General features: G+C 43.8%; 1 protein-coding gene across 4 annotated transcripts in view; it reads right to left on the reverse strand.

Annotated features, from left to right (window-relative positions):
- The window catches only part of AFAP1 (actin filament associated protein 1), a 551,057-nt gene that overhangs the window by 244,232 nt on the left and 287,863 nt on the right, over window positions 1-18,962 (reverse strand). For all 4 annotated transcript variants that reach the window (XM_069632010.1, XM_069632009.1, XM_069632011.1 and 1 more), the window contains exon 4: window positions 9,601-9,709. In XM_069632010.1, coding sequence (XP_069488111.1) covers window positions 9,601-9,709 — 109 coding nt within the window. The remainder of the gene's footprint in view (window positions 1-9,600; window positions 9,710-18,962) is intronic.

Below are 18,962 nucleotides of genomic sequence, written 5' to 3' on the forward strand. Positions count from 1 at the left end.
GGCCTTTAACTGCCTGCCAGCCTGAGCTAAGGCAGGCCTCAGCGAAGCTTGGGCCTCAGATCGGGCTGTAGGCCGTTAAAAAGGCCATGTGCGCCCTCCTGGCATGGTATGAATGCCATTCGCACCCCGGGGTGCGAATGGCTTTTACAGTTTTTCATTGGGAGATCCAGCTGATCTCCTGATGAAAAATGATAAATGCAAAAAAGATGCCCACCGCCATATGGAAAAGGGACAACAGGCGGTGGCCAGACAGGAGGAGTACCTGGACCGGAGCGCAATTCTCTGGTCCTGCAGGTTTGTGGGTGGGGGGAGGAGAATCAGGCATTTTGGGGCAGTGGTGGGCAACAGTGAGAGGTTCACTGGTGCCTTCCCGCAAAGAAAAAAAAAAAAAAGACAAAAGCGCAATCCGGGGAAGGGCCTCGGATGGCAGGGACAGTGGGTAGGGATTGTGGATTTTCCCCTGCTGTTCCAGCCACCTGATTGGGTGAGCCCCAATGCTCGGGTGTTAATATGCTATATTGGAGAGTTTGCTCTGGCAGGCTCCAACATCCCACTTGAGAGATGAGAATCTGATGTTCCTGCAGAATCTCGTACAGGTTCCTTAACCTATGTGTTTGCACAGTGAATGCAGATGCGTGAGCTAGCAAGGTGGAATCTGGAGCCCTTGCTAGGCAAAGCAGTTATTAAATCCAGGCAGAGGCTTATCCCTCGATCTTTTCATGGGTTGAGTACAGTGGGGAAAGGGTTGCCCATAAAGCATTGAGGTAAGGTCCCACAGAGTGATCTACATTGTACATGGGAACAGCCAGGCAGTTGATGCATGTCAAAACTTTTAGCAAGGATTCCAGTTCCATATTCAATTCAATTTGGATCACGCAACGAATCTGGACAATTCGTCCCTTCTTCCCAGGAGGGGAGCTAACCCCTTTGAAACTAGGGAGGAGAGCCCGCTAAACAAGACCTTCCCTAGGGGTCAGAGAAAGTGGGATCTGAATAGGAGTGACTCCCCTCTATGGGGAAACTCCCAATTAAGAATATTCTGTCCACATATATGGGTTATAGAATGGACTGATGTTATTTCTGTTTTGCAGCCAACAAATACAAACATTGCTCTTACATAATTGGCTCAAAGATATTTTGCCATTTCCTTGAACTCAGCAACTGACGAAAAGCAAACACCCCTTTGTAGAATGGCAGCTAGAGAACAGAGATGCGGAACCTTGAACTGAGGACGAATCCTACACAGAAGTGTCTCTGACGTACAGCAGTCCTGGAGGAGCTGAGCCAGTCGACACAGTGGAGCCCACGGAGAGACGACATACGCCAGAAGGCCAGCGCTGTGAAAAGCAATACAGCCAAGTAAGAGACAGGGGCAGAAGGACGGTCTTACTGGTGGCGAGATCATGCTATCATGCTGCAGCCATGGTGGGTCTGGGACCCAGGAAACTATGCAGAGGTCAGGAAAGGCTGGAGGGACGAATCCTCCACTGAGAATGAGAGGACCGCAGACTCTGCCGAATCAGGCAGAAGAGAAGATGAAGCTTACCTGCAGTGATGCCATGCAGACGGGCGAACAGCAACAACCCTGCTAAGATTCCATTCCGCTGGGGCACACCCAAAGGCATAGAAGGTACCAGGATTGCCCAGGTTGGAGGGAGGCGAGCGGAAACAGCGAAAAAAACTGACAGAGGGTTACAGGAGGGCTAGAAACCAGAATATTGAATTTTAGCTAGAAGCACATATATGACTGGAGATATTTAGGAAACTTGAAAGCCAGTGGGTCCAGGATAGGCCTCGAGAAATAAATTACATTGGTACAATCATAAAGAGAAGAGAACCTGGAGGAATCAATCAACCTGTGGAAGATACAAATCCATTGCACAGAAATTGGTCAAGGTGGTGGAAAAGAAATAAGGGAAACATTCCCATACAAAGAAGTTAACACATTTGATTTATATAGAGACTGGCTTAGGGACTGGCAAAGGAATAAAGTAAGATATTCCTCCACAAAACGGACTGGAGACATTTCATTTATATAGAGACTTACAAACATATCTGAAGAGGCTAACAGGAGAACGGAGAACACTTCTTTTCTGAACAATGTTTTTATGAACTGAAAACCATCTCCAGAGAGAGATTAAAAGGACAAGTGGCCGGATATAGCCTAAGCTGGTAGGCTTCTGCTTAAGCTTATATTTCTATTTAGTTTTTTCCACGAGGTTGTGCCAGATAGCGATGAGGTTTGGACTGAGGACTGCTTTTTATTTTGATGACGGACGAGCATCCTTAGCATTAGTTCTGTAGGTAGGACAACATCCCTTTTAGCAGTAGGGATTGATGGGACTTTTCTTTTTAATGTAATAAACACCCTTGGAATTGTCAGCCACGAGTCAGACTCCTTCAACTGAGTCACCACAATATGTCCTCTACTCCACAAAGAAACCAGTTCACACAGAAATTCAGTTTCACAATCACTTCAGTAGCTGGGTTCAGCCAGACGCTTCAAGTAAGAAATGCGGTTCAACTGTTAGACCGAATGCAGCCAGCAGTCCCACGCCAACCCAACAGATTTCCGCTTATTGTCTTGCGACACACCAAAGAAACCATGGCAATAGGTTACAAGTAAGGGCTTTGTGAAGACTCTGCCATGACCCGTCTCTTGTTTTCAGGTATCATGTATCAGATGTGTCATTCTCTGAAGGCCAAATGATCATACCTAAAGTTGGAAGATTTGATCGCACCCACACCTTCGGGTTATTCAAAAGAGAAAGCCAAAGTGGTTCCTTATCGAACAGAAATGACTGGTTAGTGTTATCAACGCGGCCTTCAGAGTCATTCTGAACTTCACATCTACAATATTATTCTGCACAATGGTCAGAAGACTTAAACATGATTGATTGAGATGCCCTCTCAATGGATTACTGTCTCCTACCTATGATCTTGCAGTAAAAAAGGACCACAAATAGGTTAGGAATACACTACCAATGCCAAGGTAACATGTAAACCTAATTGCAATGCTTCTGGTCATAACCCATGTTATTCTATGGTATGTTTTGTGTGGATGTTTCTATATGTTTTATAACATCTTGAAGAGTTTTATACGAGATAAATCAGAATGCTCGATTCATCACAGCATGTTGCTAACCTACATCTCATATTATCAATGCATAATTTAGCACAGTTGACACGGTAGTCAAATATACAAAATTAGATATCTCTAATTTAATTAATGCACTTAAGAAATACAAACATACATACAAGACAATTAACACAAACGTTGAAATAAACCACAAACAGTATTACAAAAGGTAACATTTACAAATCCATACACAAGCATTACCTAACATATCAGGCGGTAGTGTCTCACTGCTGACATTCTATTTACATATTGTTGTGCTTTTGGCTACCACATCTACAGGCAGTGTAACACTGTAAACAATAAAGACACTCACATACATGAAAAAACAGAAGCACTCTAGACAATCTAGACTCAAGTCAACAAGCTCAGGCAATACACCCCCTCAAGATCTCATCTCCACACAACGTTGCTAGATTTGATGGCATGCACCATAGTGCATGGCTCATCTTTCTCAGAAATTAAACCTGTCAATCATTAACACCATCTTTACATAACTTTCGTTGATCAGCAACCGTGGTACCTTTATTTATATTTTTAAGACTAAACAATTCCTTCTTTAAAGCTGAGCATCACAGATCAGGCCCTGACGTGGCTTGCGTCCTTTCTCTCGGACTGTCCTTCCCAGGTGGAACTTGGGTTATTTCTCTCCGCTATCACTCTCTACTTGTGGTGTTCCCATTTGAAAGAATTCTCAGAAATGTGCTAATTCTCCTCTACCTTAGAGATCCCCAGCCCTTTTGCTAGACTTTTTATCTCTCATATAAATTTTATGTGATTCATTTTCTGTGTTTCCTTTTAACTTTGGAGTCTGACAAACTCCATAGGCATCATCTTTGCATTGTGTTACACAGCACCTTCAGTGCAGTGGCACAGGGAATTCTGTTAGATTTCCCAAAGGTTTAAAAACCTTATCTTGGATAAACTACTGTTTCCAAGGGCAGTGAAGTGAAATTGACTTTTCTTACATTTGGTAACATTCTAGACCCAGCACACACTATCTTACTATAAGGTGTTGGAGGGGTTACTTAGTATCACCTTTGTCTAGTTTCTCATGTAACATTTTTATATGTTACCCGTTCTACAATTTATGGCTGGTGGCAGTGGTTTACCTTTTTACTGCCATTGTGCGTTTTTACCACGGGTTGCGTTCGCAGCCACGGTATGGCAGCCATGAGTGGCCATTTCGTTAAAATGGATCCGGTCTTCTTTTTTCGCCATTTCTTGTTGGAAAGGACCTTCTTGAGATTTACTCTGCGTGCCAAACCAGGTTTGGTCTCTTTGTTCATTTTGTCTGCAGGATTCACAAGTGAAGCTTGCCTCTGGCTCCAGGATGTCAGCAGTGGCAGGAAGTAAGGGAGGTGCCTGAAACTCCATGTGCTTAATCCTCTTGGTTTTGGAAATGCACCCAAAGGCGATTGGCTGGCTGGCTGTCTGGCAAGGACAGCCACCCTGCTGTGTGATTGACAGCTAAGCTGGAATGAATGGGAGAAACATCCATAAAAGGCAATTCTTTTTGTCTTGAAAGGCAGAGTCGACCACTGGATGAAGGAATCCAAAGAAGAACTTGGAAGAGATGCCTTCTGCAACTCCTGGACCGTTGGTTTGCCCGGTGAAGCCCTGCTGCTGTACTGAAGCCCCAAATTCGCCTCGACTAGAGAAACCCTGCAAGGACAACTTCTCTCTTTGAGTTGGTGGGACCAATCAACTCCAAAGTAAGCCCTTCTGGACATCCTCTCGAAGCTGGTTGTATTTCCACTGTCGTTGGTGCTGGAACCAAAGAGCCAGGGAGAGGAACACCTGATTGTGTGCGTTGCTTTTAAGTCGGACCCTATCGCTAGGAAGATCCTCCGGACTTCCCTGTTGCAGGACTGCCCAAGCCTGAGCCACTTCTACAGAGTGCTGGACCCCAGAAGCAAGGAAAGTCTGAAGTGGTATCCGAGCACGACAGTGTTGCTATTTACTGTCAGACACGAGGAGCTGAAACACTGAAGGACTGCTGAATTGAAGTTTGCCCATTGCTGCCGCTGACTGTCCCATTGCAGAGCAGGAGCCCCCACACGTCCTCCCTCTTGTCCCCATGACTGTGGCCCAGGAACAAAAGGATCTGCAGAGCTGCACAGGAACTAAAGCCCGCTGGAACCATTTATTGTAACCAGAGTTACTGTAAAGTCTAAGAGAACTTACCTCTTGTTGTGTAGCCTTGCTTGCTCTCAGTTGAGACCTGTCTTGGTTACCTTGCAGAGTTGCTAAAGCTTTGCCCTCCACAAGCCTCCCAGCTTGTGGCCCTTCAAATGTGCCATCTTTCTACAAACATTGTGTAAGACTTTTTACTTACCTGCAAAGAAGATCTTCAGCTCCCCTTGACATTGTGCAATTAACATTGGCTGCCTTGGTTCCCTGAGTGACTCTTCTTACCTCTGAATCTGTGCTTTCTCTTTCCCCAGGAAAGGGTTAACTTACTCTGCATTGGAAGGTTTCAAAAGTCCTTACTTGTTTTTGAATTATTTGTACCTGTGTTTTATTCCTCTAGTCTATCTTTTGCATCAAACTCAGAATTTCTCTAAATGTACCAGTGATAAATCAATGTCCACGGTGTCCCAGCTATTTAAGTCACCTAAGGGTGTAGGAATTGTCTGAGGGCCATCCCCAATAGGTATCATCTGATTTATAGAAACAGGGTGTGTTTTGAAGTATATTTCAGTGTTACATGTTTTGCTCCCTTTCTAAGGAAGGCTTATATAACTGTGAAATAAATTAATAATTGTTTTATCAAGAAACCTTGCATATACGTGTTTATTTGCATAACTGTATTGTGAAACCCTGTGTCACAACATTACTGCCCACATTGACCCCTCTTGAGATGTGCCTGGCTGCTCAACCACACTACCAACCTGTGTAGTTCAGACTTATACCAAAGGTTGGGTCTCTATTGCCAGGGGGTCAAGATTATTGTAGTGCACCAAAGGGTACTGCATACAATCTTGCCTAACACTGGTGGCAGGTGGGGAGGATCTATTATAGAGTTGTTACTTAGAGTGTTTTCTTTACTTTTGTTCAACTAAAAACATTCACAAGGCTAAGTTCCACTAGAAATAGCAATTGTAGCATGCTTAGTATGGATAACTTCAAGCAGGAAGCCCTGCTCATTCTAACAGTAGAAAAACTGAAAGAATTGTGTAAAGTCAGGAATCTCCCTGTTAAAAGAAAGAAAAATTAATTGATTACAAGGTTGTTAGATCACCAAAGGTTGGATAGTAGGACTAACTCCTACTACCCCATAAAATGTGGAAATTGATATTGAGGATGATAATTCAGAGTCTCACTCTAATGTCTTAGAAGAGGGAGAGGAGTCCCAAGATAGGAACCCCTCTATACCCCTACCTGCCCTTTTGCCTCAATCTGTGTCCACCGGGATCCCACAAGGTCCATCACCGAGTCCAGAATATGTGTCTCTTGAAATAACGAGAGTTGAGTTAGAATTTAAAAGAATACAGGCTCAGGCTGAAGCCAAACATCAAGAGATCAAACTCCGGGAACTAGAAATGCAGCATGCTCTTGAAATGTGGAAATTGTCTCTTGAAAATGTTGCTATCCCAGAGCCCTGTAGGTCTTCCAGTCCAAAGAGGCTTTGCCTGCCCAAAGAAGCAGTGAGTATGTATGATGCTAAACTTGATATTTTGGATTGGTTGGGTGCTTTTGAGTGTAACTATGGGATTCGGGGTTTCACAGGGAATCAGTTTATTCCTTAGCTTTTGTCTAGGCTCCCCCAGGTTGCAACTGATGCTGCAATGCAGGTGGGGGAACTTGAAATATTGGAGTATGAGAATGTGAAGCTAGTTTTGATAGCTAGATTTGGGAAAACTTCTTCTCAGTACTTTAAGAGGTTTAGGACCCTCAAAAAGACTGATGGTACCAAAAGAGATTGAGCCCAAGAAGTTAGCAAAAGCTGCTGACTTGTGGGTTGCCAACAGGGCCACTCACAAGGATTCTGGGGCCACTCACAAAAAGGATGAGGGGAAGCAGCACAAGAAAGATGACAAAGATCATTCCAAATCCAACCACCCAAAAGAGGGCCACAAACATAAGAAGGGTAAACCATATTGCGGCACTCCTGATGGAATAACTTGGAATAACCTGATGGTATAGACCTAACTGAGCCTTATTTGCAACTGGAGGAAATGAATCAATGCCAAACACATCCAATGCCATGAGATGAAAATAAACCTCCCGTATGTCTGTATGTGCCACCACTCCGACAGGGAGGTAGTATTTGGACATTGGCTTTCTAACCTGATTGACTGTCTAGCTGTTTCTAAGGGAGGGACTTCTCATACATTCGTACTAGTGATAGGTGGTTGTACTGTAACTGTGGTGTAATGATGGAAAACCGGAATGCCTCATGCATAATTTTTAAACATGGAATCTATTGAACATTGTATTAATACAGACAGATAATAAATATTCTATTTGACAGAAAATGCATGTTGTTGCAGTCAAGCAAAATTTGATCTTCAAAATAACATTTCAATATGCATCAATCAATATTACAACATTTCTCATAGCAGGGTGTTGCTAGGTCTGGAAAAGATCTGGGGGCTATGCTAATGTCATGACTAGCTGGACTCGGGGCTAGCTAGCCTTTTGGTTGTAGCCCTTGAGCTTCTATCCGGGGCTACAACCAAAGGACCCAGGACTACAGTCCCCTCAGCCCCCCCAACCCTCAGCGACGCCTCTGACCGAGAGCCACATGTCACTGGGTGCCCCGCTTCTTTTCGGCCACTGGCTTTCATACACATGGGTTATTGTGCACTTACATGGAGCACAATAAGAAGAAAAATGAACACTCTGAGAAGCCCAAGCAGTCATGTTTCCTGTTTTGGATTCTGGGATTCGTAGTTTTTACTTTGCCATTTGAAGTTTAAGAAAACTACAAGTCCCAGAATTTCAAGAAAAAAGAGGACTAGATTGCCTTCTCATGCATGGCCACAGGAACATTGAGACGTCCGAGTTAATAATCAGTTTATTGCATCAAACCCCAATCTATTTTTCAAAAGTCCAGTTTCTAGAACCTCTAAAAGTAATTATTATTAAGACAGGTATGAGCCGTATGGCCGATATTGATCAACAGTTTAATCCGCAATAGTCACGTAGGTTGCAGAGTCTACAAAAATTCTCGCCATACCTCGATGCTCAGTGAAAGTGTCTTGAGCATCCTATACTCCATATTTATGGTGTTAAAGGGATGCTGCAAAATCACGCTTGCCTATCTATTGCTGGTGGGTTTTCAGTAACATAAAATACATTATATACTAGATTTGTTTTAACAAGTTATGGGCTCCGATCTGCACAATAAATGGATACTGACTGATAACGCAAGTGTCATCTCATTTAAGGAAACAAAATACAGCAAACAGAACATGGCAGTCCTAAAAAAAAAAAAAATCGACCTGAGCAAGGCCGTCAATTGATCCCAGACTCCCAGTGTAGTAAAGAATTGTTTTTAAAGTGAATTACACTTTAAGACAAAAATATGTTACACTTCCAATTAAATACATTCTATAAATGTAAAACATGGTTTCAATATTTTTCCAATTCTTCAATTGGACAAAGAAGCTTGATACCCACTGATACAGCGTGTCCAATGTTTTTCCATTTTTAACATTACAAGATCATGTACAAACCTTACTAAGTACAGCTGCCGGCGATTATACAAACCTTTACAGTCCGCTATGTAGTGTTTCAAGGTTTCAACAGATTTGGTCTGCTTGCAAATACAAGTCGTCCTAGCGCTTTCATTCAAGATACTATACTCAGTTTACCAACCCCCACCTACTGCGACCCTCGAAGGAATCCAAGATCTGGAAAGAGCAAGTGCTTGCCAAATCAGATTCACTCAGGAAGTCAGAGCAGGGTGGAAGGGTAGAGCGGGCAGGGCTCTGGATCTCTTGAGGTCCCTGAATCTACACCATGGGGGACCTTACCAAGCCTGCCAAACTTCAAAAGAAGTCTGAAGACAAGCTTATAAGGAAACATCCACCACATAAGATGACAAAATCAGTACAATAATCTTCCCCAACCCCAGCAAAATACACCAGGCGTTGGCAACATCCAATCACAGGTCCGCGTGCGCGCAGCAGATTAAGAGCGGACACACCTCACCTATCCAACTATCCGACCTATCAATTAATCTAGAAGTGGGGTCTGCAACATGTGGCTCCCCAGATGTTTTCGACTGCGACTCCCATGATTGCCCTCAATTGGCTATGATGGCTGGGCTGATGGGAGCTGTAGTACAAAACATCGGGAGAGCAGACCCCTGATCTAGGTCGTCATTCACCCGACCTAGAACCAACGATGTTCTTTTACTGGAAAGGCAAGATGTCGATGCCTCGCATAACAATGACTTGCAAAAATAAAATTGTGTCCAGACAGTGTGCAGAATAGGTTTAGCTTTCACCTACTGGAAGTGATGTACTCGGGAGCCTTTCCAGGACTGAGCGGAACAGCTTCTTCATAATAACCTTCCGGGAGCGATGACGTTGGTAAAGGTGGAGGCCCATTCTCCAGTAACTGCAATACAAAGGCGGGATTTAGATGGTAACAACACGAAAAACAAGTGAGGAAAAACAACTGTTCACAGAAATGAAGAATCTGAGGAATTGACTTTTTTACGCACACTAACAAACACTTTGAAAGCATACCAATTGTGTAAATGATGATGTGTGGTTCAAAATAATTCATTTGATGAGTTTCAACTTTTATGGTATTTGTTTTTCATTTATTGACGAGCAAGCAAAACACATCTACATTAAGGATAATTTTTGTAATGGAAAACAAGTTCTAATTATCATAATAACAACACTCTCCAAACTGAGAACAGTGGCCATTCAGTCCTCTCGTGGCTTCAGTAACCCTTTCCTAGCAGGCATTGTCCTGGGCAAACATTTGTTCCAAATGGTATTCTCCTCATGGCCATTAAAGACTATGTAAACCCTCTATAACTCAATTTGTGGAGACAAGAATATGAACATTTTTACCTAATTCTTCAGGCACGACAGATACACTGACACCGCCACATTGATAGCACTCCATGCATGATATATGATATGATATGGCATTTATAACGCGCATATACACAAGTGTTTCAAGGCGCGACAAGGCGAGGGAGGGGAAGACAGTGGGAGACAGACAACGATCCTACTAGGCCAGGTGTCTTTTCAGATCGCGCAAGTGTGAGGGTAGGGAAAGGGGAAAAGTGCAGTACATGGGAAAGAAGAATAAATATGATACGGCCTGAATGTGGCAAGTGCAAGGTAAGAGCAGACATAAGTGCTGGTAAGGGACTGATGGGATACAGAATCAGTCCCCAAGGGCAGGGGGTTGCCAGGGAGGCAGGGCAGGAGAGCAAACAGCAGGACCTGGCCCCAAGATCAGAAAGGGTGGCCAGGTAACCAGTGCCGAATCGGTAGGGAATATCAGCAGGGGAGAGAGGCAGAGCAAGCAGAAGCAAAGAGGAACGTTTTGAGGTTCTTCCAGAACCAGAGATGGTTCTCCTCAAGTTTCATGGGGGCAGGAAGGCTGTTCCAGAGGGTGGCCCCAGCCGAGGAGAGAGATCAACCACCAACTCGTTGCTTGGAGAAGCGGCTGACCCTGAGGGAGTTGAAGGCAGATGAGCGAAGAACCCGAGAAGGAAGGTATTTAGGAAGAGAGAGTTGAAGGTAATGAGGTCCCAGTCCCCAGAAGGCCTTGTGGATAATGCAGAGGATTTTGAACTTAATCCTTGCAGCCACTGGGAGCCAGTGCAGAGATTTCAGTCCTGGAGAGATACGATCCCTGGGCTTGAGGCCAAGGACAAGTCTCGCAGTCCTGTTTTGGATAAGTTGCAGAGGGCGGAGAGTAGAGGCAGGCAGATTAAGATAGAGGCTGTTGCAATAGTCCAGCTTAGAGAGAACCAGAGCTCTGGAGACGAGGGGGAAGGAGAGGAGAGGAAGAATACCTCTGAGGAGGTGCAACTGGTAGTGTGACTTCTTAGAGACGTCTGAGATGTGAGGAGAGAAGGAGAGTGTTGAGTCGAAGATGATCTCCGCTGCCATGCCCCCTTGTGAAATCCCTAGGTCACGGCTCGGTAATCTGTGGCTCTTCAGATGTTTTGGACTTAGACTCCCATGATCCCTATGAGGGCTGGGCTGATGGGAATTGTAATCCAATACATCTGGAAAGCCAAACGTTGCAGACCCAGCCCTAGGGGGGGAAATGCAGGTCCAAGAAGACGTGTCCACCATCGCCATTGCCCTAAAGGACACCCATTTAAGAAGACCCCACCCCTGCCAACATTGTAAAATCTATATCTGGAAAAGCACATACTCGACTCCGATATGCCTCACTTACTCCATTCATCTTCCCAGATGCCATCATCATATGTCTTCAAGCAGATTCATCTCTTGCTTGAGTTGCTAAATAAGTTGAGGAATGTATTAAAAAGGGAGGAATCCATCTAACAACGAGGAATCTATTTGAAACGTTTTATTTTGAGGATTTAGTACAAGGTGACCACAAGGCACCCATGGCAACTCAAGCAAGAGGTGAATCTGCTTGAACACATATGATTTATGAGGAACCAACTAGTAACTCTAATAAGTCTCGGGAGGATAGCTCAGAGGCAACGTGCTCACCTTGGAAGCTAGACAACAGAGCAACACGGGTTCGATCCCCGGGTCCACGCTTAGAAAACTGAGTATTAAGCGCGTTATAAATAACCTATCATGTCATATAAGAACAATCCCAATCAAGATGTGCTTTTGCTTCTATTGTAACACTTTGGAAGATCACCAAAATGACTTAATGGTTTTTGAATTACCAGTAAATGGTTAATTAAAACACACAAAAAGCATGTAAGTGGTATTCATCATGTTGACACCATAACAGAGAGCCACTGACCCAACCAAAATCTACATAATACTTCTCTGGTTGCCGCAGAAAAGCAGACCCCATTAACCACTCAAATTATCCAAAGTTAGCAATGAAAATCTTCTCTCCAAAAGTCAAATTGGTACAAAAGATGCACGCACAAAAATCAAGAGCATTAGTTCTAACCTAGATCACTACCCTCAAACATATTGAAGTATTAAAGGGACAGCGATGTGAAAGTGACACATATGCACCAGACACCAGAGATCAATTAGCGCAAGAAGAGGAAAGAGCAGAAGTAAGTGGAGCTAATCAGCACAAAGAACCTATGAGAGAGTGAACCTATGATAAGTGAAGCCACAGGACCAGCCTCTCAGCAGGATATGATGTCAACAACAGTTCAGTCAAATGCAACCGGCATGGATGCTCAGCACCAGACATATCAGCAGTAAGACAGCCAAGTACACTCAAAGCCAATCATTGATGCATGTACTTTAGCTCCAACCAGACAACTTCTGGAATGTCCTATACGAGTTCTTCCCTGCCTTCCAAATACAGAGACCACAACAAGTCCAAAACACTGTAAGCAAACTCAGCTTTGGACGGATACCATGCAAATTGGTCACCAGCAGAGAGGCTTTGCTAGGCAGGGGCTCAGGGGGTTATAGCCCCGGGTCTTTTGGTTGTAGCCCTGGATAGAAGCTAAAGGGCTACAACCAAAAGGCTGGCGAGTCCCGAGTCCTGACAGTCCCGCTATTAGTGTAGCCCCAGATCTTTTCCAGACCTAGCAACACCCCTGGTCAACAGCCACCCGAGAAACAACCGCTGGCACACTGTGCAGGCCAGGATCTGCTTCACGATCAAGTCAGATGAAAGTCCTGCACTAAGCAGCCCACTCTTCCTATCAGGAACAGTGGAAGGCCCATTGCCCAAAAAGAACCCTCCAGTCAGAGACCTCCAACCGCCAGGATGAAAGGAGGATTCAAAAGAAAGTAGGGTGCAATGCAACAATTATAAGTCAATTCACATCAAAAGGAGAATAAATGAGAGAGGCTTCATTTTTATATATATTTTTATTATTATTTTTTTGCTGACAAATGGACCACACAGAAGCAAGCCATTGCCGACATACTTGCCTTAGTGCAGCTTCAGCACACGGTAACGTCACGCTGCCCAGTACTGCTGTGGTGCAGGCTGACTTGACTTCAAACAGCTAAGAACGTGCCAATTTCACTTGTAAATGAACACACCTGTGCGATGGTAGATTTAGGGAGTGCAGGGAATTTACCAGGGAGTGGCCGGGGCTCGTGCGTTGCGCGCGCGTGCGTGCGTGCGTGTGTGTGTGTGTTTTTTCCCCGCGCAGCTTTTGGAATTGCGTGTTCATTTAATTACCCTCATGGAGATTGGCGTTATGTGTACAGTATACTGGATACTGCCATGGCTCCCCGCCTGTGTAACAGCCTCCCAGATGACCCGAGACACACAAACATCCTCTCGTCCTTCAGGGCTCGGCTCAAACCCGCCGACCCCTGGAAATCCAGAAACAGGTGCGATCCAAACACAATGTTTAAGCAATTGAGATTTGCAGAGGGTGCGATACAAATCAAACACACCTGTATGGGTACTAGGAGTCTATTCCACAGGGGGGCAGGTTTCCAGACTGGCATGTCCCCCCAGACCGTTACAATCTGGTGGTGTAGTCCAAAGGATGACACTCAAGTCATGCAGACTGACTTCCTTCTCTTGGAATGCATTGGCGCCGAGACGCGTGGGGTGGACTCGCTCACTGGCCGGCCTACCCCCCCTGGTGAAGATGCTCGCAATACTGCACTTTCCGTTATCATCGGGCTCCTTTTAGGGCATGTCGCCATAGCAACCCACAGCTACCGCACATTCTGAATTGAATGAAAGGGCGCCTCATGATCCAGGAGATCCTGACGCTCCAACTTAACCGCAGTGGTACTGCGTCCAAATGATGCCATCTCTCTCCCGATAGCTGCCAAAATTGGAAGCATTGATAAACTCACTAAATGCCCACGAAAGGCACCATGACATATATGAAGTGAGCATATGCAGCAAGTATTTGTGGAGAGGCTACATGGGCACATCGCTGGGGATCCCATACAGATATGGCCATCTGCTTAGAAAAACAACTAGCACCCAGAAGCAGAAAAAAATAAGATCCTATGACGTCATACAATGTATAATTCAGTAAAGTTCTGACCTCGTTCAACTTATGCCGGCAAGATAGCTCGGCGGGATGAGCGCTCGCTGCTGTGATCTGCAGGTCGCAGGTTCGAGTCCCGGCAGAGGTCGATAAACAAGTACCAATTTCGGTTGGGTGATATTGTATGTAAATATGTGCTCTGTAAAGCGCTTTGGATTAAGGCACTATATAAATAACACATCATTATCATTAACTGTACATAGAAGACACCCCAACAACTCTCTGTGGTTCATCGAAACTATTTATTAATATTGTATAACGTGCTGCCTAGCCTCAATAGCTGCACCTTTCCACTGAAATACATTCTAACTTTTGGATAATCACAACAGAAAATATAAAATACTTTTGTTTTTATTTGGCAAGTTAGAAATAAGATATAAGCGAATAAGTACTTCTGTGCTAAATAAAGCAATCTGCTTTCAGGCTCAGGCTTTATATGAAAAAGAAGATTTCACATCTAACACATACTTAAGGGGTACATTATTCTATATATAATGGAGCACCCACATACAATATAAGCCATCAAAATTAATTGGATGTGTGCGCTATATAAATAGAAAATATTCAAATATTCTTCTAGAAAGTTCATGTTTTCATACAGTTTATTGGACTAACAAAAACGAATATTCTGAGACCAAAATCCATAACCTTTTGAAGTCCCATGAACTATACCACACCATCAGTTTTGGCTATTGCGTAGGCATGGGATAGGCTTTGCCAAGCACGGTCATGGTGGTAACTGGCCATTAATGATAGCAAAATGTGGGAGTACCACTGGTCACAAAAGCAGTGCCCGGCAAATCAAATGCCTATAGACAAGCCAAAACTGTTGGTTTTGCCAACGCTGGTTGTTGACAGGACTTCATTGAAGGACACACATACCACTTATAAATCAAGTGGCAGAAAGCATGCTCGGTTAAGCCATATTACACCATAAGCACATTCACAGCTCCAGTTAAGCTATTAACTCTCAGAGACGATGCCTTTGAAATAACACTGGCAGACACTTTAAGCACAAAGTTTGATGAACTGCTTTATAAAGCTAGCTCAAGAAGATCCCAGGAGGATGCGGTTTGGACATGGAGGAACAGTGAATGGTTAGAAATGGCTATAAGTATTAGCAGGGCTGTGGGCAGTCAATGGGTAAGAAAATAACCAAACAGCACCTACAAACGTTCTCGCTCACCTAGCTGTTCTCCGATGCAGTCAGTTTTAGCTCGTAGATTTTGCTTTGGTGCTTCAGAGTAGCCAAAACTGAAAAGCAACAAAAATCAAAGCACTGGCCACGCCTTTACATACACAAAAAGGCATAGAGATTCTTTCACTTCAAACTCTATTGTCTGGCCAGTAAAAGTATGCAGAGTCCTGAGAAGGTTGCCTTCTCTGTCTAGGGGATAACACATTGAGTACTCAGTCCTCAGAAGGTTGCCTTCTCCGTCTAGGGGATAATATATTGAGTACTCAGTCCTCAGAAGGTTGCCTTCTCCGTCTAGGGGAATAACACATTGAGTACTCAGTCCTCAGAAGGTTGCCTTCTCCGTCTAGGGGATAATATATTGAGTACTCAGTCCTCAGAAGGTTGCCTTCTCCGTCTAGGGGAATAACACATTGAGCACTCAGTCCTCAGAAGGTTGCCTTCTCCGTCTAGGGGATAATACATTGAGTACTCAGTCCTCAGAAGGTTGCCTTCTCCGTCTAGGGGAGAACACATTTGGGATAACAGACACATATTTGCACTCATTGCATTTAAAACAGTGCTCAACTCCAGTAGCGCTGAGAATTGTCTTTTTAGCAGCACAGCAATTTTTCGCACAATGTTTTGAATGTAGTGTGTAATTTGTACAAACACTTATGCGCAGAGTGTCTGATAAGTGGGGCCCATAAGTATTAAAAGAAGATCAGCGGGACTGTAGAGAAATCCGAAATGCAAGATTAAAAAAACAACTTAAAGAAGATTGCGTCATTTCAATCTCCACCAGAGTCAGGTTTTTCACATGTGCCGTAGATTTCAAATGCCATTTCTTAAACCAAATAAAACGTTTGTCTGCATCTCCCTGGACTCCACACCCATACAATTACCCGCAGTAATTGCAATTCCCATGGAAACAAAACAGAAATGTCCCCAACGTTTAAGTGGTGCAATGTCCAAGTGTATCTTATGGTGTCTCATTCTAGAGAAGGCCTTCCCTGCTTGCATACAAACTGGCAAATACAAAAATAAATTGGAACTCGTGCAATATCCACTGTTAACTCTGTGGACTGCATTATCGATCATGGGCGCCAAACACTTCAGCAACGACATCAGAAGTTGCTATTATTTGTGTCCTATATCTCCAAACTTTCAGGGTTCTTCAACACGTTGTCCAACAGCTGTACATGATTTGTGATACTGGCAGGTTGTCTTGATGTGGTTGCCTCGATGGTCCCGCTCTCAAAGTTGGCTATAGTGTTTCATAAATCCAACATCTACATTTAGACTGACATTTTTAAGGCTGGGCACCTCAGATATTTGCGCTCCCACATCCTCTTTTGTGTGTTGTTTAAGAGGCCAGCTTTCAGGACAATCACGGATAGGTCCTGCAGTGTGCGCCCATTCTGTGTGAGGTGTGACCTGTTTTGCGGTACAAGATGGTGTATGTATGCAAGACTTATTCTTTCGCATAGTTTCTGGCAAGTTTCTCCTACTTACCTTCCTTGCAGGCGCTTCTTGCACTGGATGGGACATGCAACATTGGACAATTTGCAGTGGTATGTCTCTTGTATCTGCAATGTTCTCTTATGTGGGGTTATCGTAAACGTGACGCAGCAGAGTTGGCAGGTACTGCAGCTCCTTACATTGCCAGGGTACGGTCCCAGCCCCATTTGCTTGATCTGGTAAAAATGTACTCATTATGAGGGAGCGTTAAGACATTTCATCAGATGCTTTTATGCCATTTTAAAACAAATTCTCCAAATTCTCTGTCCATTTTTCTGGCTTTGTGATCCTTTTGCAAGAAGAATGCACAGCGTGAAGTAAGTTGATGTTCCTGATCTTCCTGTTGGAGCATATACGTTTAAATTGGATTGGCCTGGACATAGATAATAGATCATTTTTTGTGTCTTTCAGGTACATTTATTCTGCGCAGGTATTTGTTACGGTTGGTTTCCACTACACAATAGTGGGCGTAATTCCTTCCATCGGAAATAGTGGTGTCCAGGCATTGTATACTCTTTCCGTTTCTCTTGGGAAAGTAAGGTTCTGTTTGTAGGATCTTAATGTTTCCTGAGAAAGTTGATGTAGGTTTTATTGTTCAGGCCACATCCATATAGGAGGTGTCCGGTTTGAATATTTGTATTTTTTTTGTCTTCAAAATCTGCCGCTAAGGGGTCGAAATTGGAATTCATGGAGCAGGAGCCGGAAGTAGCTCCTGGTTGTCAGAATTTACCAGAAACCGGGAGCTACTCCTTATGACCTCGGAGCTGTTGAAGTATCGTTGTGGAGTACTCGGGACAGTATATATTTAATGGATAACTTAAAAATAAAATGAGCCCACAGGAAGAAATGCAAAGAAAATGCTACTTTAGTATTTTGCTTTAACACTGAAAGATGCACTCATCACAATAGCCTCCCTGGAGCGCCTTAAAGATGGTCGAGTTTGCCTTGGTTTTCTAACCTGTGGCATGTACCCGAGAATACACAAGCCATAACCCCACTTTTTTTTCTATGTTGCTCTGTCCTACTCTCTATTGGTGCTGGTTTCTGTTGATTCATTTCAGTCACTTGCCATGTTGCGTTACATTTCTTTGCATGTTACTTGCTCTTTGCATTCTTTTCCCTTTATTATTTACAGTTCTTTCCCATCAGCTCTTTCGTCTTGCTGCTAAGTCTATAAATGCCACCAGATCGGTTGGTCGCTGCATCAATCTATGTTATCTCTTCCACATTTTCCTTTCAGGCCACCTCGCTCCTAAGGAGGCGCTAATGCACAGCACGCCACAAATCTAACACGAGGTACAAACTGCAACTCGGTGCCCAGTACATATGGCCAACCATGCCTTAAATATCTTCTAGAACTTTCCAAACTCCCTGTCATGAGAAAGGAACTACCAAAGCTTCAGAAAAAAGCTGAAGACCCATTTATTTAAATGAACACACAATCCAGTCAAAACTTGAACAAAATTGAAGATAAGGATAGATTTCTTTAAGAGTTTTTGTCTTGTTTGTCCTGTATTCCCTGTTGCGCCCTGATGCCTGCTGGCTTCGGCGCTGTGAAAACCAATAAATAAATAAATAAAGCAAATAAATCAAATGCAAATTGTAAACACATTGCTAGACACATAGATTGAATATCAGATAGGCATATTTGTGTGGAACCAGTTAGCTTGTGCAGCCAAAAGTAGTTCCTGGAAGCAGTTGGTGACATGGTAACAAGGCTCTTCAAGGCTATACCCCTGAGCCAAATAGCTCTCAGCTCTTTCGATCCATGCCCCCCACTGTTCTGCCCATGGCAATATTCTTTGAGAGCTAAGCATCATGTGTATACTTCATCTACCCTGCCTAGTTGAAGTTGATTTAGTTTCTGGCAAAGGAAAGGGCCAATGGACTGCTAAAAGTAGCCATAGAGGTCTATATATTACAGCTGGTGAACCTTAAATGCTCGGGCATGACAAGATATGTAACAGAACATCAGCCTGCATTTTCCACCATAT

Source organism: Ambystoma mexicanum, chromosome 6q (assembly GCF_040938575.1).
Source record: "Ambystoma mexicanum isolate Mex_15411 chromosome 6q, UKY_AmexF1_1, whole genome shotgun sequence".
NCBI lineage: Eukaryota > Metazoa > Chordata > Amphibia > Caudata > Ambystomatidae > Ambystoma > Ambystoma mexicanum.